Source organism: Mus pahari, chromosome 7 (genome assembly GCF_900095145.1).
Source record: "Mus pahari chromosome 7, PAHARI_EIJ_v1.1, whole genome shotgun sequence".
Classification (NCBI taxonomy): Eukaryota; Metazoa; Chordata; class Mammalia; order Rodentia; family Muridae; genus Mus; species Mus pahari.
In genome coordinates, this window is record NC_034596.1 from 36,739,276 (window position 1) to 36,760,606 (window position 21,331).

The following is a 21,331-nucleotide window of genomic DNA, read 5'->3' on the forward strand; positions in this document are numbered from 1 at the left end:
GTGTCTCTGGTTTTATGTGGAGGTCTTTGATCCACTTAGACTTGAGCTTTGTACAAGGAGATAAGAATGGATCGATTCTCATTCTTCTACATGATAGCTGCCAGTTGTGCCAGCACCATTTGCTGTAAATGCTGTCTTAAAAGAAATTCTAAATCTAGGTATATATCTATTTCTGCTTCAGCATGGCCAAATGGCTCATGGCCATCAGGAGGAAAAATAAGTGCCTCTTTTTTTCATATGTAAAAAAATTTTTAATTTTTTTAAAATTCCTTTGAATTTTAAATTCCTGTGAATTGCATCAGCAAGGAAGTATCTCATCTTTACGTTTATAGAGTTTGTCTTAAATGCTAACAACGCTTCTTTGAATCTGGTGCTATTAAATACTTAACATTGAATTTGAAAATTGTTATCATTCCAGAAAATGGAATCATAATGAAGCTGAGTATGGACTTCAAAAAATTGTTGTGATTTAGCCTCACACTCTGTTTCTGTCTCTTTGTCTCTGTCTCTCTCTCTTTCTCCCTCCCTTACCCTCCCTTTCTCCCTTTCCCTCTCCCTCCCCTGTCCACTCTCTCCCTCCCCTCTACCCTCTTCCTCCCCTCCCCTCTTGATCCTTCTCCCTCCTCCTCCCCCCTCCCCTTCTGTCTCTCCTCTCTCCTTCCCTCTCCTCCCCCCCTCCCTCGGACTCCCTCCCTCCTTCTGCCTCTTTCCTTCCCTCTCCCCCTCCTTCTCTCCCTTTCTTCCTCTTTACTTTTCTCTCTTTCCTTCTCTTGCCACCTGAACATTTTGTATGCACTTTACCCCCACCCCCCACTGTCATGTGACTCTTGCATGCTTAAGTTCAAAGGGGTTGCCACTCTTGAAAGGATACTACCTTACTCCATGATTCCAACTTGGTAAATTTTAATGTTCCAGGTGATTGCTAAATTAAGCTCTACCCAGAGATAATTTATAGTATATACTGCACTGAAAACTCCATTCATTTCTAAGGCAGATGAATAAATCCAGTGATAATAAACTCTTAAAGAGATGAAACAAGAAGAGAAAATTTTGGCTAGGCACAGAGAGAATATTTATAAAGGGGTATGCAACCTACTGAGGTACATTTTAGGAACCATGGTATTATTAAGCTCAACCTAGTTCAGAGCCATGAGAATACATTAAAGACATTATTCACTGAAACTGAGTTTAATCAATGTATATATGACCAAATTTGAAGACAATTAGCATGCATTCCAGTTGAGAATTTTTCACTAAATAAATTCTGTATGTTGGCACTTAGTATAGCAAAGATGTACTGCTAAAAATCGTCTTCTTCGTTCAAATAATGAGTACTTCATATAGAATAATTTTAAATTAAAAGGTTTCACTTTATAACTCCCAATTTAGTGTTGGATTTTCACTATTGCATGAAAGGTCATCAAATGAAGGCTACTTTTTATATAGCTGTATATAAGAATAGTTCTCACATTTTAAAAGGTATGAAAAATCAAGAGAAGAATAATATTTCATAACGTGAGAATGTTATGAAATTCAAAGTCAGCTTCCATAAATAAAGCCTTATTGCAACAGTCATTCTCATTTACTTTCCCATAGTCCTAAAACTACACTGAACTATAGCAACTACAAGCATTTATTTTTAGACTGTATGGTAGTACCAAACTGAATTTAGCAAAGGAAGATTCAAGAGACAACAAGGAGGCACAGGCTGTGGACCACAGTGATTTGAATTGGGTGGGTACTGGAAAGGAGGAAGGTGCTTGTACATCTTCTATTCCTCTAAATTTGAATCACCATGTGCGAAGTTATAGAAACAAAAAAGCTAAAAGCCATAAGCAGTTGCCATCTAGCCCTCCTCAGAACTGTGGACATTTGCCAGCCACGCAATTATGTGGACATCTGCGTAAACATCCTCCAGCATATAGCTCTCAAACATAATTTAAATATTTTGAATTAGGTTAAACATCCTAATAGCTTAGATAACTTGTATGCAGACCATTGTAACAAATTTCAGCATGCATGTTCTTCAAATGAATGGGCTTTGAAAAGTTATACCCTACTTAATAGACAAGAATTAGACCACATTGAGGACTTACTAGACATTGTGTATGAGAGCAACTCCTTTTATCATTTATACCTACTTCTCTGGTGGTTAATGGTATAGTTTTCACATGATGTCATTCTCTTATTTCAATATTAAACGTCAATATTCTCCTGTTTAAGAATCATATGTCTACATTTCCGACTTGCTATCTCATCAGTTATCTAGTCTCATGTTATTATGAGTACACTAAGTTCACATAGGCCTTCTGAACAACATACCCACAAAGACATTGGACCTCTCCTTCAGACTGTCACACTCTACACTGACGTCACCAACTTCCCAGTTGTCACCAATGCCAAAAGTACCTTTCATTCTATCACTTCACACAGAGCAATTCAAATTTAAAAGCCTAGAAGATCTACAAATGCCTTCCCCTTTGCCATTAGTCAGCACAACCAAGTTGTCATATTCTTTAGCTTGTGCCTCCTTAACATCTATTGAATCTGCCTTTGCTCAATCTAGTTTGGCTCTGCCACTAATAATCTGTTTCACTTTTTGAGTGGTTCACTACCTTGCCCTGCCTGCTAATGGCCCTGCCTCAGATCTGGCTCCCAGTCCCTAACTATGATGATGAGAACAAAACGCAGGTTTACTCATACACCACAGTTTTCCATCATGACAAGTAGACATTGCTTCCTCTCAATATCTTTGCAGTACAATGTTTATCACACACACACACACACACACACACACACACACACACACACACACTACACACACACTACACACACTGTCCCACTTTAAAAAGGATCTTTCCAGGAAAATAGCTAGTAACAATTTACAGAGGGTAAGTTAGCAAGGTGAAATCAGGGAGGGGCAGTTGCCAAACTCTGCTCTTGTATTTACAAATTAATGTGTTACACAGATTACAGGAACCAAGTTTCTTTGACCTTTAGTATGAAATAAAAATATTGACACATCTTAGGGTTGTTGGGAGAATAAAATCAAATATGGGAAAAGCAAAATCATGATAAGAATTAGTCTTTTCCAGGTAGGTACACTGGCAATCCTTCTTTCAGTCTGAGAAAATACTCAAGAAAAGTAATTCATAGGAAGGAAAGATTTACAGTTTTAGCACCTACAGCTCATAGTTACCTGGTCTTGTTGCTTTGGGTCTGTGGTGGTACAGAACATGATGGAGCTAACATCAAGTAGAGAAAACAGCCAAAAGACAAAGGAGAGAGAAGGGACTGAGTGTTTAAATATCTCCCTGAGAGCACACTACCAATAACCTAGTCTCCTTCCACAAGGCCCCACCTCCTAATGTTGCACTGACTCCCAACAGCATCATAAGCTACCGAGTAAACCCTTGATTCCTTTGGATATGTTCAAGACTGAAACAGTAGCAATATATGACTTCCTTAAAGAAAGTAAGTACATCTTTTTTTCCAGGCCTATCAGAATATTTTACGAGTTTAGATAAAACGCTAGGTCTCAAGGGAATAGCTGGTGTAGAGATTCCATAAGGAAATTAAATTTTATTTTTCATATTAAAGGTAGGTGGAAATATTTGACACTAGGTGACAGGAGACCAGATACACATGTATCAGTGACCTGAGCCAAATAATGATCAGGAAATAGATGAAAAGAAAGCTCACCTCTCTTCTACTTCACTTGGTTACCAGTAAGTCTTTAGAGAAAGCACTATGGCCTAAAGTGAAGAGACCCTGTTCACCTTCTGCTCTGAACCCAGGAAGGAATAAACTTTTTCTTTTATTACTTAATGAAATCATACATCAATTCTATACTTTTCCATACCACTGTTTATTTTCATATAAATGGCTTTTAGTTGAGAGCATCTCAAAAATGTGGATGAACCAAGCAGCATTCAGCAATGAGCAAGGCACTCAACAGAAACCCTGTTACAAGAAATCTTACTAAATCTTTATATAGTTTGCTAATGTTCTTTAAATTTTTTACTTCCATGTAGAAACTATATATATGTGCTTTATCTATTCTTAATTTATGACTCCTGTATGTGCAGAGTTTCCATCAGGTTCTGGAAGGTAGCCAAGAGAAATGGCTTATAACATTTGGGGTTCTCTGGGATTGCTGCTGGCTAACAACAACAACAACAACAACAAAGCAAAAAACAAGTAACTCATTCTGGGTATTGAGATTTTTCACTTGATAGTATGTGGTATCTAGTAGGGATGTTGTTTACAGTTATCAAGTTGATCTCCGTCTTTGTCTCTCTCTACATAGATAGGTAAAGATAGATAGATAGATAGATAGATAGATAGATAGATAGATAGATAGATAGATAGATAGATAGATGATATATAGACAGCCAGACAGACAGAGAGACAGACAGACAGACGAAAAGCAGATGATAGATAGGTAGATAGATATCGATAGATATATAGGTAGCTATACATAGATAATACATAGATGATAGAAGATATAGATAGATAGATAGATAGATAGATAGATAGATAGATAGATAGATAGATAGATAGATAAGTCTTTTTCTGTTTCCCTGTTTCTGACCCTCCCACCCACCCTCCTAATTTCCATATGGAATTTTCTACTTTGTTTTCTATTTTAGACTGGTTCTAGCTGGCGATCTTCCTGTCTCAGACTCCTGGAGACTGTCATTACAGCCATATACTACATTAAACTTGTATCAGTGGAAACGCCTTCACTTATTTGTTTCATTTTTGCTTTTCTATTGGAAACAGTATCTAGTCAGTGTTCCTCCTGCCATGGTCTGCTAGGTACTAAAACTGCAGACATTTTACCTAGGCCCAGCTCAGGAGAAATGCCTTTCTTCTTCCACAGTAGTTCTATAGAAGATTAGAATGCCCATCCTTTGAGGACAGTGTTTGTCATTTTGCACATTTTATAACAATGTTTTGCTGTCTTCATGAAGCTACATCTTGTTTTTTACTTCAGGAAGTATAAGGACACATAATTATCCAATGAGACGCTGTATGCTCAAAGCTTGGATGTGTGTTAGAAACTTTATCAGTACAAGTTTCTCCCTTGTTATATCTTCTGGCCAAAAGAAAAAACACAACTAATGAGTTCTCTCCCATTTTGTTTTTGTAGAAATAAATTTGTATTTTAAAAGCAAATTGTATACACTGATGATAGGAAATAGCAAACAAGCAAGAGGACAGATTATAGATAATTGCATAAACAAAACTGGTTCATATACTTCTTCTAAAATGAAAAAGTGATCTGAACATTAGGCCTCATAATATCAAAAGCACGGAGTGAGATATTATTATATTTTTAACAGAATTAGGACAAAGATTTATTCTTTTCAAATGATGTCCAATATGCAAGTCTCATAGATCTTCATTATGTGAACTATTAGCTGTACCTCATCTAAACTGATGCTGATTTTATGTGACTGGAAAGATTTCTCATAACAACTTAATAATTATAGCACTTTCCAAAATGACCCTGTCCTATTGTAACTGATAATAGATGTAGGCCCTGAACTACAAATACAAAAATTATATTCTAATTTTGTTCATTTTGTTTATTTTCATCTGAAGATAGAGTCATCTTTTAGGTAATATATAATAACTACTTCCTTAGGTGCTCATTTAAAAATAACATTTTGCATAAAATGATTCAATTTCAGAACTGAAAAGTCGTCCCTTTCTGCTTAGCTCCCTATTTCAACACTTAAAATGTCATCGTAGAATACTCTTAATTTTCCCTTTGTAGAGTAGTTTAATTTCTTAAAAGCAATGATTACGTATTGTGTATTTATTCTAATTTATTGGTACAATGTCTGAAGTAAAGGAAAAGTAGTATAATTTCTGCTGAGTAAATTATCCAGAATACTGTATGAGATCCCATCTAAAGAAGTCAGAGTTAAAAATCAGTGACTTAGAGACTGAGCCAGTAAACATTCGGTCAGAGATAGAGGAGAAGCTTGGGTCTCTTCCTTATAAGGGAGCTCATGGCAACCCAGTACTGTTGGAGAAGAGAAGGTCACTGTCTTCTGTGAGGGAGCTGCCGCTGAGTTATCGATGCCCTGGTACCTAGCTTCACACCTGTATCTCCAGAGGTGGTCACACAACAGCCACAGCAACAACCTGAAAGTAAGATGGAGACTGGATGAGACGAAGAGAAAAGTTAGCTTGTTGGGAAGAAGATGAAGGATAGATGAAATTGTCAAAGATCAAACTAATAAGAATAGAAATCAATCAATTAATTTTCAGTGTGATAGAAAAATGAAATGAGAAGGGAGAGTTTGGTGGAGATCATTTTTAATCTACATATGAAGGGAGTATTTTGACATCTTAACTGATGGCTACCCATTTCTCATATCATAGAGAACAAAAAATAAAATAAAGTCAGCATCCAGAGAGTTTGGAACTGACTTGGGCTATCAGCCTTTACAAATGCAATGCATTTATTATTTTTTTTTAAAAAAATGTATCTTTCCAGAATAGGCAGCTTCCAACATATTTAAAGATTTTTGTTCGTTTGGAATTTTTAAATGTACTTCTGCCTTTCTAGAATATGAATTTTCATTCCCCAAAAGTCCTAATACTGATTCAATGATGTGACTCATGTGACAAACACCTATTTTATTTTTTATTTTTTTTTGCTTCATTACTATTAGTGAATGACAAGTGAAGGGGATTTATTTTAACTTGAAAATGTCAGGTATGCACTTTCAGAGATATATTTTTTCAGCCTTTAATGAGGTGGTGTTTCTTTTTGAAAGGAATGCTCATCTCTAGTGCGGATGCTGCCCAGGTGACAACTGATATTTAATAAGCGATGGCTCTTGTATTAGTCGCAGTTCGCTAAAGAAAATGTCTCAGATTGCTTTTGAAAAACTCATAGCCTAAGGCAAGATGTGACCTTTTTATTACATAATGAGAATCATTTATTATCTTACAATGTATCTTAAAGTCACAGACAAAATGCCACTTTGATAATTGCTTTCAATTAGCTTTGAGCATAGCATATATTCATAAAATGTCTTCTCTAATTTAGAGTTGAATTAGAGAAAATTGCAGACATAATCTACTTTAAGGTTGTCTCATTTAAGGTGATTCGTAGTTTTATACCACAGAAACCAACAGGAGTGGCTTTGGAACAGTGCCTCTGAGTGTCTTAAGCAGACTTTCTCAGTATCTGATTCTATTGTATTACCAATTAATTAACAAATTAGAGAGATCATTTCTGACCTTTCATGCATGTTAACTTTTGACTTTCATTCTTAATGATTGTTTGGAAATGAAGCCTTGCAGCTCGTGTTGAAAGAGAGAAACAATGTGATTAAAAAGATAAATAAGATTTGCCTAATGCTAAGTACCTCCTAACACTGGGCCATGGATTGAAGAGAGTTATAGCTCATCTTTTCCCGTTTCGATAATATGTGCCTAATGGTTATGACATGGCACTGGCTACTCATGCAATCTAAATTAAGAAATCAGGGAGACTGGAGTAGTACTAGTGCGTTAGATATAAGACCACATTAAAATCGTGACCAGATAATTTCTGTTTGGCCTGCATGTGAGAATTATTTAAATGTATGTCCTTGTCTCCCTTAAATATTTTCGAAATTTCTGAAATTGAATTTTAACTGTGTGTAACTCGTGATGCACAGCAGCAGAGGTTCCCAGAACTTAGGATCTTAGTATCTTATAACACTCTTTCTCTTTCCTAGATAAAAATTTCACACAAGAACCAAGCCCCAATGCTGATGGGCCCTCCACCCAAAACTGGATTATTCTGCTCACTTATCAAAAGAACAAGAAACCGAAGCAAGGAGTGAGCCTCCATCAGGAGAAATCTAAATAGCATACTTGGGCCATGGAACACTTTGAACCCTTTCAAGTCTCCTGCTCCTACAAAATCATGGAATTCACAGTTTTTGTTATTGAGCTGATGTAAAATTTGGCTATTAGAAAATTTGTTGTCTCTGTTTTTATAGGCCTATTTGCATGAAAAAGTAGAAGTTTATATGATGTGATACTGCATATTTTAGTTGCATGCTCTCCCGGAGGGTTTCTGTCTCCCAAATGTATCTTATGCCATTTCCACTTACTGGCTGTGAGGAAAAAAAAACCTGCAAAAGATCAAAGAAATATGATGGGAAAGGATGTGTTGTATAGTTGCTGTCATTGGCAAGCAGTAATAACTAAGGCTGTAACAATCCCAAGTGCAAACTGCCATCCTTTGCCTATTAGAGTCACTGCATCCATGGTTTTCAACCCGTGGCTTAAGAAGAAGCTAAATTCAAAGATTTTATTAAAGCATTGTCAATGATACCATGTTCTATCTAAATACTGTTTTTCAGTATCTTTACTCTTCCCATAAGACACTAAAATATCAGGCATAAGATTTTTCTTGAGCTAAAACACTAGAAAAATGATTTTCAGTTTGTTTATAATTCTAAAAACATGAGAGAAAATATATTACTGGAAGTAATTTTGATTATATAGAAAGCTTTATTCCTTTCTACATAAGAATCTAGACACAAATGCATAATCACAGTAGTAGCCAAATAGATGGTTTAAACTATGTGCCTAATGAATCTGTTTCCCACCAAAGAATCAGAAATTAGAGTTCTTATGACTTTGTGAAAAGTAAAATGTCAGAAGAGAGTGAGCTACCCATTTATTGTGATTAAAATGCTCACCATTCAAAACCAGTAAATCATACAGCATAATCAAATCTCAATTGCCAATTTCATGGTTATTTGGTCCCCCTACCATATATGACTGTGATTTTTTAATGGATCTGTTAAGTGCACTTCAAGAAGGTAAATGACAGCATTGGTTCCTTCTCAGGTAGACTGGTACCTGCAATAATACTGAGCTCATTGAAGCAAATCATGCATGCAATTAGCCTCTTACTACTCATTCATTGCTGCCCCATCTTCATGACATTAAAATGTTTGGGAATATATAAGGCCTAGCTCACTGTTTAAGGTGTGTTCAAGGCATGGTCTGGTCTCTGATTGTTTAAAGAAATGTGGAACTACTGCTCTTCCTAGTGTTTCTTTGAGGCTATCATATGAAACGAAACTGAGCAGTTTCAGTGTAGTTCAGTCACACTGACCTGCATCTCATCACTGCACGATTTATGTTTTCAGACCCCACGCCATCAGGAAAAACGCGTGCTTGAAATGCATGATTTATCAACTTTCCTCTCTGCTCTGCATTAAAGTGCTAATGATTTATCAGTTCTATTTCTCTATTGATTCTTTCATCTTTGAATAACAAATAGCAGTTAGTGATTCTGTTGAACACAACCCTGTGCATGGATTTATTGATTTCAAGTGAAATTGCTGTAATTTTACTTCTTTGGTTTGAAAACTCAAGTGAATGCTGTTGTATCAAATAGCTGCTCTCAAGCAATGTTCTGTAATGGAAGATTATGTATAAAGTGTATTCCTTTAGTATTCCAGGAACATTGGATGCTAAATACCAATCAACAATAACTTTAATTGCTTCAAAAATAAAAGCTTTTGAATAGAATTAAGACATAATTTAGCTTACCCAGGAAAATTATGATTAAAATTGCAAATTCAGTACAGCAATCAGTTGTCCTAGTATAGTAATAATAAAATAGTTATTCATCGGAACAGTAATCTAGACCAAAAGAATGCTCAAAACAACCACAAACATACCACTCACATAATGTTACATAACACATCTTTTGCTTTTGTGCATCTCTGGTTACAGGTAATAAATATTTTTACACAAATTGATGAGATTTTCTACAGTGGGCAGGCAGACCTTGTGCCGAAATGTTCTTTTGAATCCACAAATTATTTCATGTTCTGAAAGACATTAAGGCAGCAGCAGTTTCTGAATTATTTGCAGCATCTGTGCACTGGGAAATGATAGTAGAAAACTAAAGAACTGGCCTAGATGATTTCTGTAGCTGACATAGTGGGCCCCTGCTTCACTTCAGCATAGCTGAATGACCACCACCAGTGTTAATAGGTACTACATTTCAGTCCATTAGATTCATGGGTAACACTAATAAGTCTTCAAAAAGGAATCAATTTTGACTTTTCTAAACTCATTTTTTTTTAAAAAAATAAAAAAAGATAACTAATGTGCTTGCCCTTTGAGTACACTACTCCTGGGGTTTGGAAAGTAGTTTTTTTTTTTTTAAATCTACTTTGATGGCTTTGAAATAAGAGAAGATATTCTCTCCTTTTTTATGACAGCTTCATGTGAAGAATATATATTTTAAGGAAAATTCTAAATGGAAAGTTCTATGGCATATTAAAATACTGAATAATGAATGTTAGCTTTACAAAATGGAAACTTTTCTTCCAGGTGTGTGGGTGTTGGAGGTGTTGAGTCAACTTTTTTTAACTATTGTAGACAAAGTAGTGATAAAGTTCTAAGTGGTGTGAAAATGAATATTGCACTAACTTACAAAGGTCAGAAGACCTCAAGGATAGAATTTCATACCCTGCTAAACACTGCCATACACTAAGTTCATAAACAGAGATGACAGATTCCAGAAAAAAACCTGGAAATGCACACTTTCAGGAAATAGGAAGGGCAGTATCTATGTGCATTCAGTATTTCAAATATCACATGTGTATTTTCTTACTCTCCATCATGTGTGTATCGTGTATATTTGATGTGGAGAGTGATGATCAAGATTTTGTAACAGAAGAAAAAAGTCGTTTGCTTTGAATGGGTTATGTGATTGTTGCCTTTCTCGGGCTCTCTTATCAGGAGTTCAGTGTAGACAGTCTTCTGAAGGCAAGAATGTAAAACAGTGAGCACTGTGGAGCCACACATCCATTTCCCACTTTGTTCGGGTGTCTTGTATTAGAGTGCAGCTAAATACTTTCTCTGGGGCAGGATCTGTTTGAACCTGAGACTGTCGATGCCACTCCCACTAGCTAGGGCTCTTTGGTGGTTCCTTTCCCTTTGCTGTTAGTGTTAGCTGGATTTCTGTTGGTTTTGAAAAGAAAGACGTATTTTTATGGTACATATAACCCTCAAAGAATTAATTGATGCATAACATATATTCCACATTAAAGAATATATCTTTATAGCACTTATAGCATATATTGAGACTGTGGAGTGTAATAAAAATAATAAATAAATCTAAAAAAAAAAAAGCCTCCTGTTCTGTGAAAGACAGAAATCAGAAATCACCTCCTTAAACCAGCCAACTGAATTGAATTGTGTTTAAAGGTTTGAATAAATTCTCATTTGAACCTTTCTATATATTCTTATTGTGTTTAAAACATAGGGTTTGTTTAATTAAACTATCTTAATTATTTTCTCAGAAAGTGTTATGTACAAATCCTGGTTTTTGAAATAAAAGTGTTAACCATTCACTTGTGCATCATTTGTCCTGGACCCAATGCTCCTTTCATGTGAACTATCTCTGAGAACATCCTCAGTGACTTTCCAGTAGAAGACCCGTGCAAGCCACCTTGCTTTTGTCAGGAACAAGAAGATTGTGTTTGGGGATTAAATCACTTGTCTTTAAAAACCAAACCATTCAACACTGTGATGCTTTTTCCCTACATTATATTTTTGATCATATAGTATTTTTGCAGATCCAACAAAGGTCAGCAAGCTAAGTGAAGGGTTATAAAGAATACAATTGAATTTCAATGTGCAATTAATTTCTAATTATATTCTAGAACAGGCATCAGCTATCATTTGTGTGTTGGCTGAGGCAAATATTTTCAAAAGGCTTGAAACAATTACAAAATGTTTTTCAAGGGTGCATTCTTTTCTCTAAATATTCACATCTACTAGAAGAGTTGAATGTATTAATGACTACATTATATGATTGAATTATGTATATGAAATATTAATTATGTCTAAGGGAAAAGGGAGTCATTCCAAATTACCTTAAGAGAAGGTAGGTCTACAAATGGCACTTTTGAAGATCTAGAATTTTACAAAGAGAAATAAATATGAATAAGAAAAGCCAGAATAAGATAACAAGAAAACATGAGTACATGAGACCCAAATCATGCAATCCAGTCCTCTGTGCTCCATCACCTTGATTCATTAACTATTAGAGAATTGATCAATGGAGCATGTGTACTGTGTTTTCAGTTTACAAATGTCATGGAAAATCAAGGCAGAGAAGATGGATGGGAGAGAGAAGCAAGCAAACAAGTAGAAATGAATGGGAAAAACAAAGTAATTCTCAAATGTTCTGAATTTAGCAGCCTCAACGTAGTAATGTGGTGCTGTTCCCATTCCAGATCTTTACACATTTTGTATAACTTCTTTAAAATTTTAAGTTCCAGAATACTGAAATGCTATTGGTTTTAGTAGTAAGACTAAATACTCAATGTTAAATATGTGACAAGTAATGACTGAGTCTCTTATCCAAAAAGCATCTTTCGTTGTAAACATTGATTATCTGCTTAGTTGACCTTAGGAAAAATCAATCCTGATGAAAACTACATTTGGTACTGTTAATACAACTCCATAGAATATTATACTCTATGTGCCTATCACTAGCTAGATGTTCCATATCAAAGGGGCTGTTTGCCATTAACTTCCTCAGCTAACAGCGATCAAGAAGGATATAGTTAATAAAACACAACCACCCTTTCACGTGCAATGAGCCAAACTCTGCAACGGTGAGGGCTGGTCATGAAGGCAAATCTCACTCATCCCAGTGGAATGGGTTTACTTCCCTTGGGGTGCAAGAGCTGAGACTGNGAATGGCTTCCCACAACTGGTGATTGAGAGTTTTTTTCAAGAGCACTCAGAATTCTCATATCATTCCATTTTTGGACTGTGTTCTAATGAGACGTGGTGTTTTAAACAAAAGTACTACCTCACAGAATAGAAGCAAAAATTCCAAAAGCATGACATCAGCAAAGATGTTTTCTTCTGAGGTCTGTGATCGAAGAATACGTTGCATGATTTGCTTGTTGGCTTAGGTAACCATATCTTTATATCTGTGTTTCAAACTGTCCAAGTTATATTAGAACCTACACTATTAAACTGATTTTACTTTAATTACTCCTGTAAATATCTTGCTTACCTGTATGGTTATAATTTGGTTATTTGGTAGTGATATATTTGTGTGTAAAGTTGATGAGCAATCAATTGTGCTGGTTACTTTTGTCAACTTAGCATAAACTAGAGTTATTTGAAAAGAGAGAACCCACTCAGAAATGGCCTGTGGACATGTCTGTGAGACATTTTCTTGACTAATGATTGATATATAAGGCNCCAGCCCATGGATGAAAGAATAAGCCTTGAGCATGTGATCCTGGAATGTACAAGAAAACAAGTTGAGCAAGCCATAGAGATCAAGCTAATAAATAGCTTTCTCCCACGGAAAAAAAAAAAAAAAAAAAAAAAAAAAGAATTATTCCTCTAGTCCCTACATATTCTGTCACAAGTGCTGAAGAGAGTATTCCTTTCCCAGAGGGACACCCATCCAGACCTGGCAGGTCCTGGGAAGAATGGCAAGGAGAACTATGTCCCATGGCTCTCATACACTGAAGCCTCTTTCCTTGCCCTGGGAAGACACCGGCCCAGAAGTCCGCTTATCTTATTTAGTGGTCAGCGTTTATCCTAAGCTGCCCTCTCAAAGGTTATGGAGGTTGGGGTACACAGGGTCCATGTACTTCATAGACTTTAGGCTGAACAACAAGGGACAAGCTAGAAAAGGGGTATGTGAGAGAAGTAGGAGGTCACTTGGCATATATGGTCACAGGTCATGGAAAGGGATCTGCAAATGCTAGATTGGCAGTGAGGTAACATGAAACCATGGGTTGTCCATCCAATGTATATTGCATTGACAGTGTAAAACAGGCAGATGAGTTAGGTATTAGCAATGTATTTTCTTCAATAAAATCAAACTCTGATGGAAGAGTTTGATGTCAGCCCTAATAGCAAATGAACCTCATCGTCAAGAAATATTCATCATCAGCTTGTCACCAGATACAATGATTACATTGTTTTTTTCTGAACTCCTAAGCATTGGAACAGCTGGAAAAATTCCAAGCACAAACTGTATATAATTTTAAAAGAGACAGACAGTAAACACCAAGATCCTTGATCTACAGGAGTGGTTCTCAAGTTTCCATATTTTGAATCCATTTCATATACTTCCTCATGCTAGCGTGACCCCTCAAGCATAAGATTGCTTTCATTGATACTTCATAACTATAACTTTACTACTGTTGTGAATAGTAGCATAAATATCTGATATGCAGGATATCTAATATGTGATACCTGTGAAAGGATCATTGACAACCCCCCCCCCCAAAAAAAAGATCTCTGGACCTACAGGATGAGAATCACCACAGGTTGAGAATCACTAATCTATATAGTCCATTTCATCACATTCTAAAATTTTATTCATTATTTGTTTATGTGCAAATGTACATGTGAACCTGTGAGCATACATGTGAAAGACAGAGGACAACTTTGTTGAGCCAGTTTTCTCCTCCCGCAAATATATTGTTTCTTTCAGGTTATCAGGCTACCAAGACAAGGACCATTACCTACTAAGTCATCTCAGGGGCTCCCTATTGAACATTTCAAAGTTCAGGCCTTCCATAGATCAGGCTGTTTTTTAGCTTGTTATCCTCCTGTCCCATCTTCTCGAGTATGAGAATTCCAGGGCAAGCTTTGTTCCTTGTCTTCAAATTAAAAAACAAACAAACAACCAAACAAACAAACCAAACAAACAATTCTAATAGTTCTGGATGGAACTATTTCTGACCCCGGGTCTCAGGTGAGATCGCCATCTTGTATCCCAGGTCTCTCAGAGACCAGTCCTCACAGGAGAGAACATGGGCTGCAGAAGCAACAGAGCTTTTTGGACAGGGTCCCTTTGGGTCTTCATCTTCAGCAAGGAGGCAGAGCTAAGCTCCAGACCTCTGTGCGCCTTCCCTGCAAGAGGAGAGCTTGGCTGCAGAGAGTACGCTGACCACTGAGACTCAGGAGAGAGCTGGACTCCCAGGACTGCTGATGGAAGCTAACAGAATCACAGGAGGAACAAGCTCCAGCCAAAGAAAGTTAGAACATCTAACACCAGAGATTACCAGATGGTGAAAGGCAAATGTAAGAATCTTACTAACAGAAACAAAGACCACTGGGCATCATCAAAACCCAGTACTCCTACCACAGCGAGTCCTGGATACTCTAACACACCCGAAAAGCAAGATTTGGATTTAAAATCATATCTCATGATACTAGTAAAGGATTTTAAGAAGGGCATTAATAACTCACTTAAAGAAATACAGGAGAATACTGCTAAACAGGTAGACGTCCTTAAAGAATAAACACAAAAATCCCTTAAAGAATTACAGGAAAACACAACCAAACAGGTGATGGAATTGAAAAAGCCCATCCAAGATTAAAAAATGGAAGTAGAAAAAATAAAGAAAACGCAAAGGGAGACAACTCTGGAGATAGAAATTCTAGGAAAGAAATCAGGAACCACAGATATGAGCATCAGCAACAAAACACAAGAGATGGAAGAGAAAATCTCTGGTGCCGAAGATTCCATAGAAACCATGGACACAAAAATCAAAGAAAATGCAAAAAAAACCTAACCCAAAACATCCGGGAAATCCAGGACACAATGAGAAGACCAAACCTAAGGATAATAGGTATAGATGAGAATGAAGATTTTCGACTTAAAGGGCCAGTAAATATCTTCAACAAAATTATAGAAGAAAATTTCCCATACCTAAAGAAAGAGATACCTATGAACATATAAGAAGCCTACAGAATTCCAGATAGACTGAACCAGAAAAGAAATTCCTCCTGACACATAATAATCAGAACAACAAATGCACTAAATAAAGATAGAATATTAAAAGCAGCAAGGACAAAATTTAGAGCTAAGATGAAAGGATGGACTATCCAGAGACTACCCCATCTGGGAATCCATCCCATCATCAGCCACCAAACCTAGATACTAATGCTCATGCCAGCAAGATTCTGCTGAAGGGACCCTGATATTGCAGGCTCTTGTGAGGCTATGCCAGTGCCTGGCAAACACCGAAGTGGATGCTCACAGCCAGCTATTGGATGGAACACAGGATCCCCAATGGAGGAGCTAGAGAAAGTACCCAAGGAGCTGAAGGGGGCTGCAAACCTGTAGGTGGAACAACAATATGAACTAACCAGTACCCCCTGAGCTTGTGTCTCTAGCTGCATATGTAGCAGAAGATGGCCTAATCGGCCATCACTGGGAAGAGAGGCCCCTTGGTCTTGCAAACTTTATATGACCCAGCACAAGGGAAGGCCTGGGCCAAGTAGTGGGAGTGGGTGGGTAGGGGAGCAGGGGTGGGGGTGGGGGTATAGGGAACTTTCGTGATAGCATTTGAAATGTAAATAAAGAAGATAATAAAAAAAAAAAGCAGCAAGGAAAAAAGGTCAAGTAACATATAAAGGCAGNCCTATTAGAATTANACCAGACTTCTCACCAGAGACTATGAAAGTCAGAAGAACCTGGACATATGTTATACAGACCCTAAGAGACCACAAATGCCAGCCCAGGCTACTATACCCAGCAAAACTCTCAATGACCATAGATGGAAAAACCAAATTCATATAATATCTTTCAATGAATCCAGCCCTTCAAAGGATAATAAAGGGAAAACTCCAACACAGAGGGAAATTATGCCCAAGACAGCCTTATTTATAATAGCCAGAAGATCTGCCTGTCTTTGTCCCTCCATATTGGTGTTACAAAGATCCACTGCCACACACTATAGGGGACTTTCGGGATAGCATTTTAAATGTAAATGAAGAAAATATCTAATTAAATAAAAGAGAGAGAGAAATATTGTCATACTTTCATTTGAATAGGCCCCTCAAATTTTCCTGGAGACATTTTCTTACCCCACTATACACTTGGGTAAAGGAGCGTCATAATGAACCCACAAACCAATTCCTTGATCTTCACTCCTGCAGATCAGTTTGCCCAGTTCCCTTCTAGTTGTCCTCTTTCAAAGAGTGCTGACTTTACCAATGCTTCCTGCTTGGCCTTCTGGTCTGCCAAGCTCTCAGCACAGGGATCATTCATCTCTGCTTACCTCATTCTAGGGATCCCTTGCGTTACGAACTTTTCCAAACTGTTTCCACAATAATTTGCAAACAAGTTCCGAAGGCTTCAGGGTGACTTAGAATCACAGCAGTGATTCTGACCCTGTCCCAGCTTTCCTCACTGCAGTGATAGCCTTATTTGATAACAACTTAAGATAGAGATTTATTTTCGATCAATACTAGAATCCCCAGGAAGAAAGAATTGTTGAGCTCATGACCACCTATATGGAGGGAGAAGAAAGCTTGCTCTTCTTAATTTTCTTATATTTTCCTTTTTATTGCACCTGGGCTCCTAGCCTAGGGGATAGTACCACCCGCATTTGCAATGGGTTTCCTCACATTGCTCAGCTACCTCTAGAAATATTTCGTAGACACATTCAGAGACATACTTTTCTCATCTGAAACAGATTTACAATACTAGCCACAGAGTGGGATTGCATTATAGCAGAATAATCTTTACGGGTTACCAAGGATCACCAAGTTCCGGTTCTTCATTTATAAAATGAAGAGAAAAAGTTCTCTTCACTGAAGTCTCTAATAGAAATACCTGACGTAAACCTGGCTCATGGGGACAGGAAGTAATCACACTACAGAATTTGGCCATGTCTTTACTGAGTACATTTTGAAAAAAGATTCTATGCTGAGAACAGTAAATTATTTGGATCTTGTAGAAGTGTGAAAAGTTTATGTATGACAATGTATTCCCTTGCATTGCAATAAAGTATTTTGAGTGATTAAAGGGCAAGAATAATGAAAAGTCACATGAATTATGTTTGTCAACAGCACTGCACAGTTAATGAGAGGAATGACAGGAATATTTACCCTTTATAATATAGCAAGAAAGGTGTTGTGTTTGGATAACAGTGAGCCTAGAAGGTTTTTCTAGTGAAATTCATAGGTCTCCAAGAAATTTACAGACCACTGCCCTCTGATTCTCTTTATCCTCTTGAACTCTTGCATCTTCAGACATGCATTCCTTCAGTACCTAATTGCTGAGTGAGAAAGGTGCCTGAGCACTTGACGCTTGTTTCACTGCTAGCCACCAAACACATTGTGTGTTACAGTGAAATTCATGCAGAAATAATAAATAAAAAGAATTAAGTATACTTAGCCATATATAGGAGCTGCAGATGGGCTAAATAATATTTTCAAAATATTTATACATATTTGTAACTCTTTCTATGCTCTTGAGCAAATACATGTTTTGAGTTCCTCTTGCACATCTGTCAAGAATTACTTGGCTTTGGCTTGCAATATTTTAGATTACCTTAACATATGTAGTTCTAAATATCTGGTGTTTCTTTTGAGGTTGTTATATCATACATTTTTTTTTCTTATTCTCAATGTTTATATTCTATCATTAGAGACTTCTTTTGAGGAAAATACAAATTTTGTCTTACATTTCTTCACATATATAGCTGATATGCCACACAAAAACTGTTAAATTTAGTTGACAACTACAAGGAGAATAATTGCGTATCACCTATATTAATTGCAGGTCACTGAATTTCATACTAAAGATAAATGTCTTGTTATTGAAAATAGACCATCATGGTTCATTTCATCTTTTATTTTAACTCACACACTAGCAAAAATCACAGCTCACATTTGTCCATGCATCTGAATTCTCAGTAGTAACCCCATGGTTATTTTTTTTTTCACCTAGCAAATACAAAAGCTAAGGTTTCATTGAGAAACCCTCCATTTTCATTTACAAAAATATTTTACCCATCTTTGCATTCGTATTTCTAATCCTCAATATTTGCAAATTCAAAAACAATTCCTTAACTGTTTTTATATTTTATATGGGATTTGAGACAAGCCCTTAACTTTCCGATGCCCATAAAATACATGTCAACACAAAGCAAACATTTGAAAATGAGCCAAAAGAGCACCAAATCTATCTTCTTTCATGATCCTTAATTTCCTTTTTTTATTTAATTTTATTTATAATTCATTTTTTACACTACATATTCCATTCCCTGACCTTCCCCTCCCACCCTCCACTGCTCCCCACCCACACCTCCTCCCCACCCCACCCCATCTCCATGTGGATGCCTCCACCCTACCAGACCTCTAAACTCCCTGGGGTCTCCAGTCTCTTGAGTGTTAGTTGCATCATCTCTGAATGAACATAGACCTGGAAGTCCTCTACTGTATGTGTGTTGGTGGCCTCATATCCGCTGGTGTATGATGTCTGTTTGGTGGTCCAGTGTTTGAAAGATCTCAGGGGTCCAGATTAGGTAATACTTCTGGTCTTCCTATAGGATCGCCCTTCTCCTCAAATTCTTTCAGCCTTCCCTGTTGAATTAGGGATCCTCAATTTTCTGTAGATTTTTAAATTATTTTTGTTTTGTTTTTGTTGCTTTGATTTGGGAAAAATGTCAATGCATTTATTTATTGGGATGATGTGTATCTTAGTCAGGCTTTCTATTCCTGCACAAACATCATGACCAAGAAGCAAGCTGGGGAGGAAAGGGTTGATTCAGCTTACACTTTTATACTGCTGTTCATCACCAAAAGAAGTCAGGACTGGACTCAAGCAGGTCAGGGAGCAGGAGCTGATGCAGAGGCCATGGAGGGATGTTCTTTACTGGCTTGCTTCCTTCCACTGGCTTGCTCAGCCTGCTCTCTTATACCAACCCAGAGATGGCACCTCCCACAAGGGGACCTCCCACCTTGATCACTAACTCAGAAAATGTCCCACAGCTGGATATAGTGGAGGCATTTCCCCAACTGAAGCTCCTTTCTCTGTGATAACTCTGGCTGTGTCAAGTTGACACAAAACTAGTCAGTACAATGTAGAAGTCAGAAAGCAAGTTGGAAGAATTAATTTTGTTCTTCCTCCATGTGTGTCCCAAGATTAGGACTCAGTGGTAAGTGTCTTTACCCTCTCTAGAGGCACTTACCACGTCTTCTGCCATGTTTTCTAATTTTTCCTACACTTTGAGATTGTTGTGCATGTTTGGACAACATTTGGATCACTGTCACTTTTACTTCCTAGACACTCTGCCCATCCTCACATTCCTGTCAACCCTCCATTCTCCCTGAAAGAGGTTTTCAGACATTGCATCTATAGCCTGATTTGTCTTGTTTGGTGACCCCATGAGTTTAAAAAGCACTTTTTATATGTCAATGGGTTTAAAACTATTCAGAAGTGGATAGTTCTAAACAGGTGAAAGGAAAAAAATTCTTCCTAGACTTCATCAGTAGCTAATGGGCCACATCAGAGGACGGTAGGGCCTACGGGTTCTTCTCCAACTCATGATTAACTGGTGATAGGCCCAGTTTTGTACAAGACTCATACAGACAGCCAGGAGAGCCTTATGGTCATGGGTGTAATATCTATCTTGTCCAATAGTCAACATTTTACAGATGTTCTTCTATCTCTTACATTCTTTGCATACATTCTTCCACAATGTCTTCTGAGCTTTAGAGGATGTGGTACCAATGTTCTGTTGGAGGCTAAGCACATAACAATCACTTTTTCTCAGCACCTGCACAAGTCATGATTCTCTGTATTCACTACCATCTGTTACAAAGACAAGCTTTTCTGATTTAGGTTGAGTGTAGCATTTGCCTATGAATATAAACCTAAGTATGTAGAGGGTATTTTTATGCCATGTCAAATTGGTGGAATAGCATTAGTCAGTTTCAATCTGTGGTCTAAGACCTCTTGAGTCATGAGTTGGGACAAGGTTTACTTTAGCAGTCATAAATGCTCTCCTGTAGAGTAGATCACAAATTCAATCAGAAAGCTGATGTTACCCTCATAATTCCCACCAACCCCTAAAGGGCTTTACACGCACTGTAAAGGGCATATATCAGGAAGCAAGCCTCCAGAGCAGCTCTAGCTTATTTTCCCTAAGGAAAGTTTGTGGTAACGTTATGGTATCAGTTAGTTTGGGTAGACAATCAGAAGGAATTGGGAGAGTCTGATTTGTTTCCAAAGCCTTGGGTGCCTTCGGAGGCTAAAGATATTGGACCCCCTTAAAGATGGAATTCCGGGTGGTTGTGTGCCACCTGACTAAGTGATGGGAACCCAGATTTGGGACCTCTACAAAAGCAATATGTGCTCTTAACCACTGAGCTATCTTTTCAGCCTGTAATTTGCATTTTTATTTGGCTTACAAAGTAGTAAGTTTCCCTGGTGTTTCTTACATGGAGCATTCATTTCGGATAACCCTCTCCTGCTACCCTCTCATGCCCTCTATCA

General features: G+C 37.3%; 1 protein-coding gene across 6 annotated transcripts in view; it reads left to right on the forward strand.

The window, feature by feature from the left end:
• Dgkb (diacylglycerol kinase beta) overlaps positions 1-11,402 on the forward strand; it is a 667,872-nt gene extending 656,470 nt beyond the window's left edge. For 3 of the 6 annotated variants that reach the window (XM_021201522.2, XM_029540833.1, XM_021201521.2), the window contains one exon: positions 7,749-11,402. In XM_021201522.2, coding sequence (XP_021057181.1) covers positions 7,749-7,856 — 108 coding nt within the window. In that variant the 3' untranslated portion in view covers positions 7,857-11,402. The remainder of the gene's footprint in view (positions 1-7,748) is intronic. The other 3 variants (XM_029540832.1, XM_021201517.2, XM_021201520.2) reach the window with 1 other exon arrangement.
• The last annotated feature ends 9,929 nt before the right edge of the window (positions 11,403-21,331 follow it).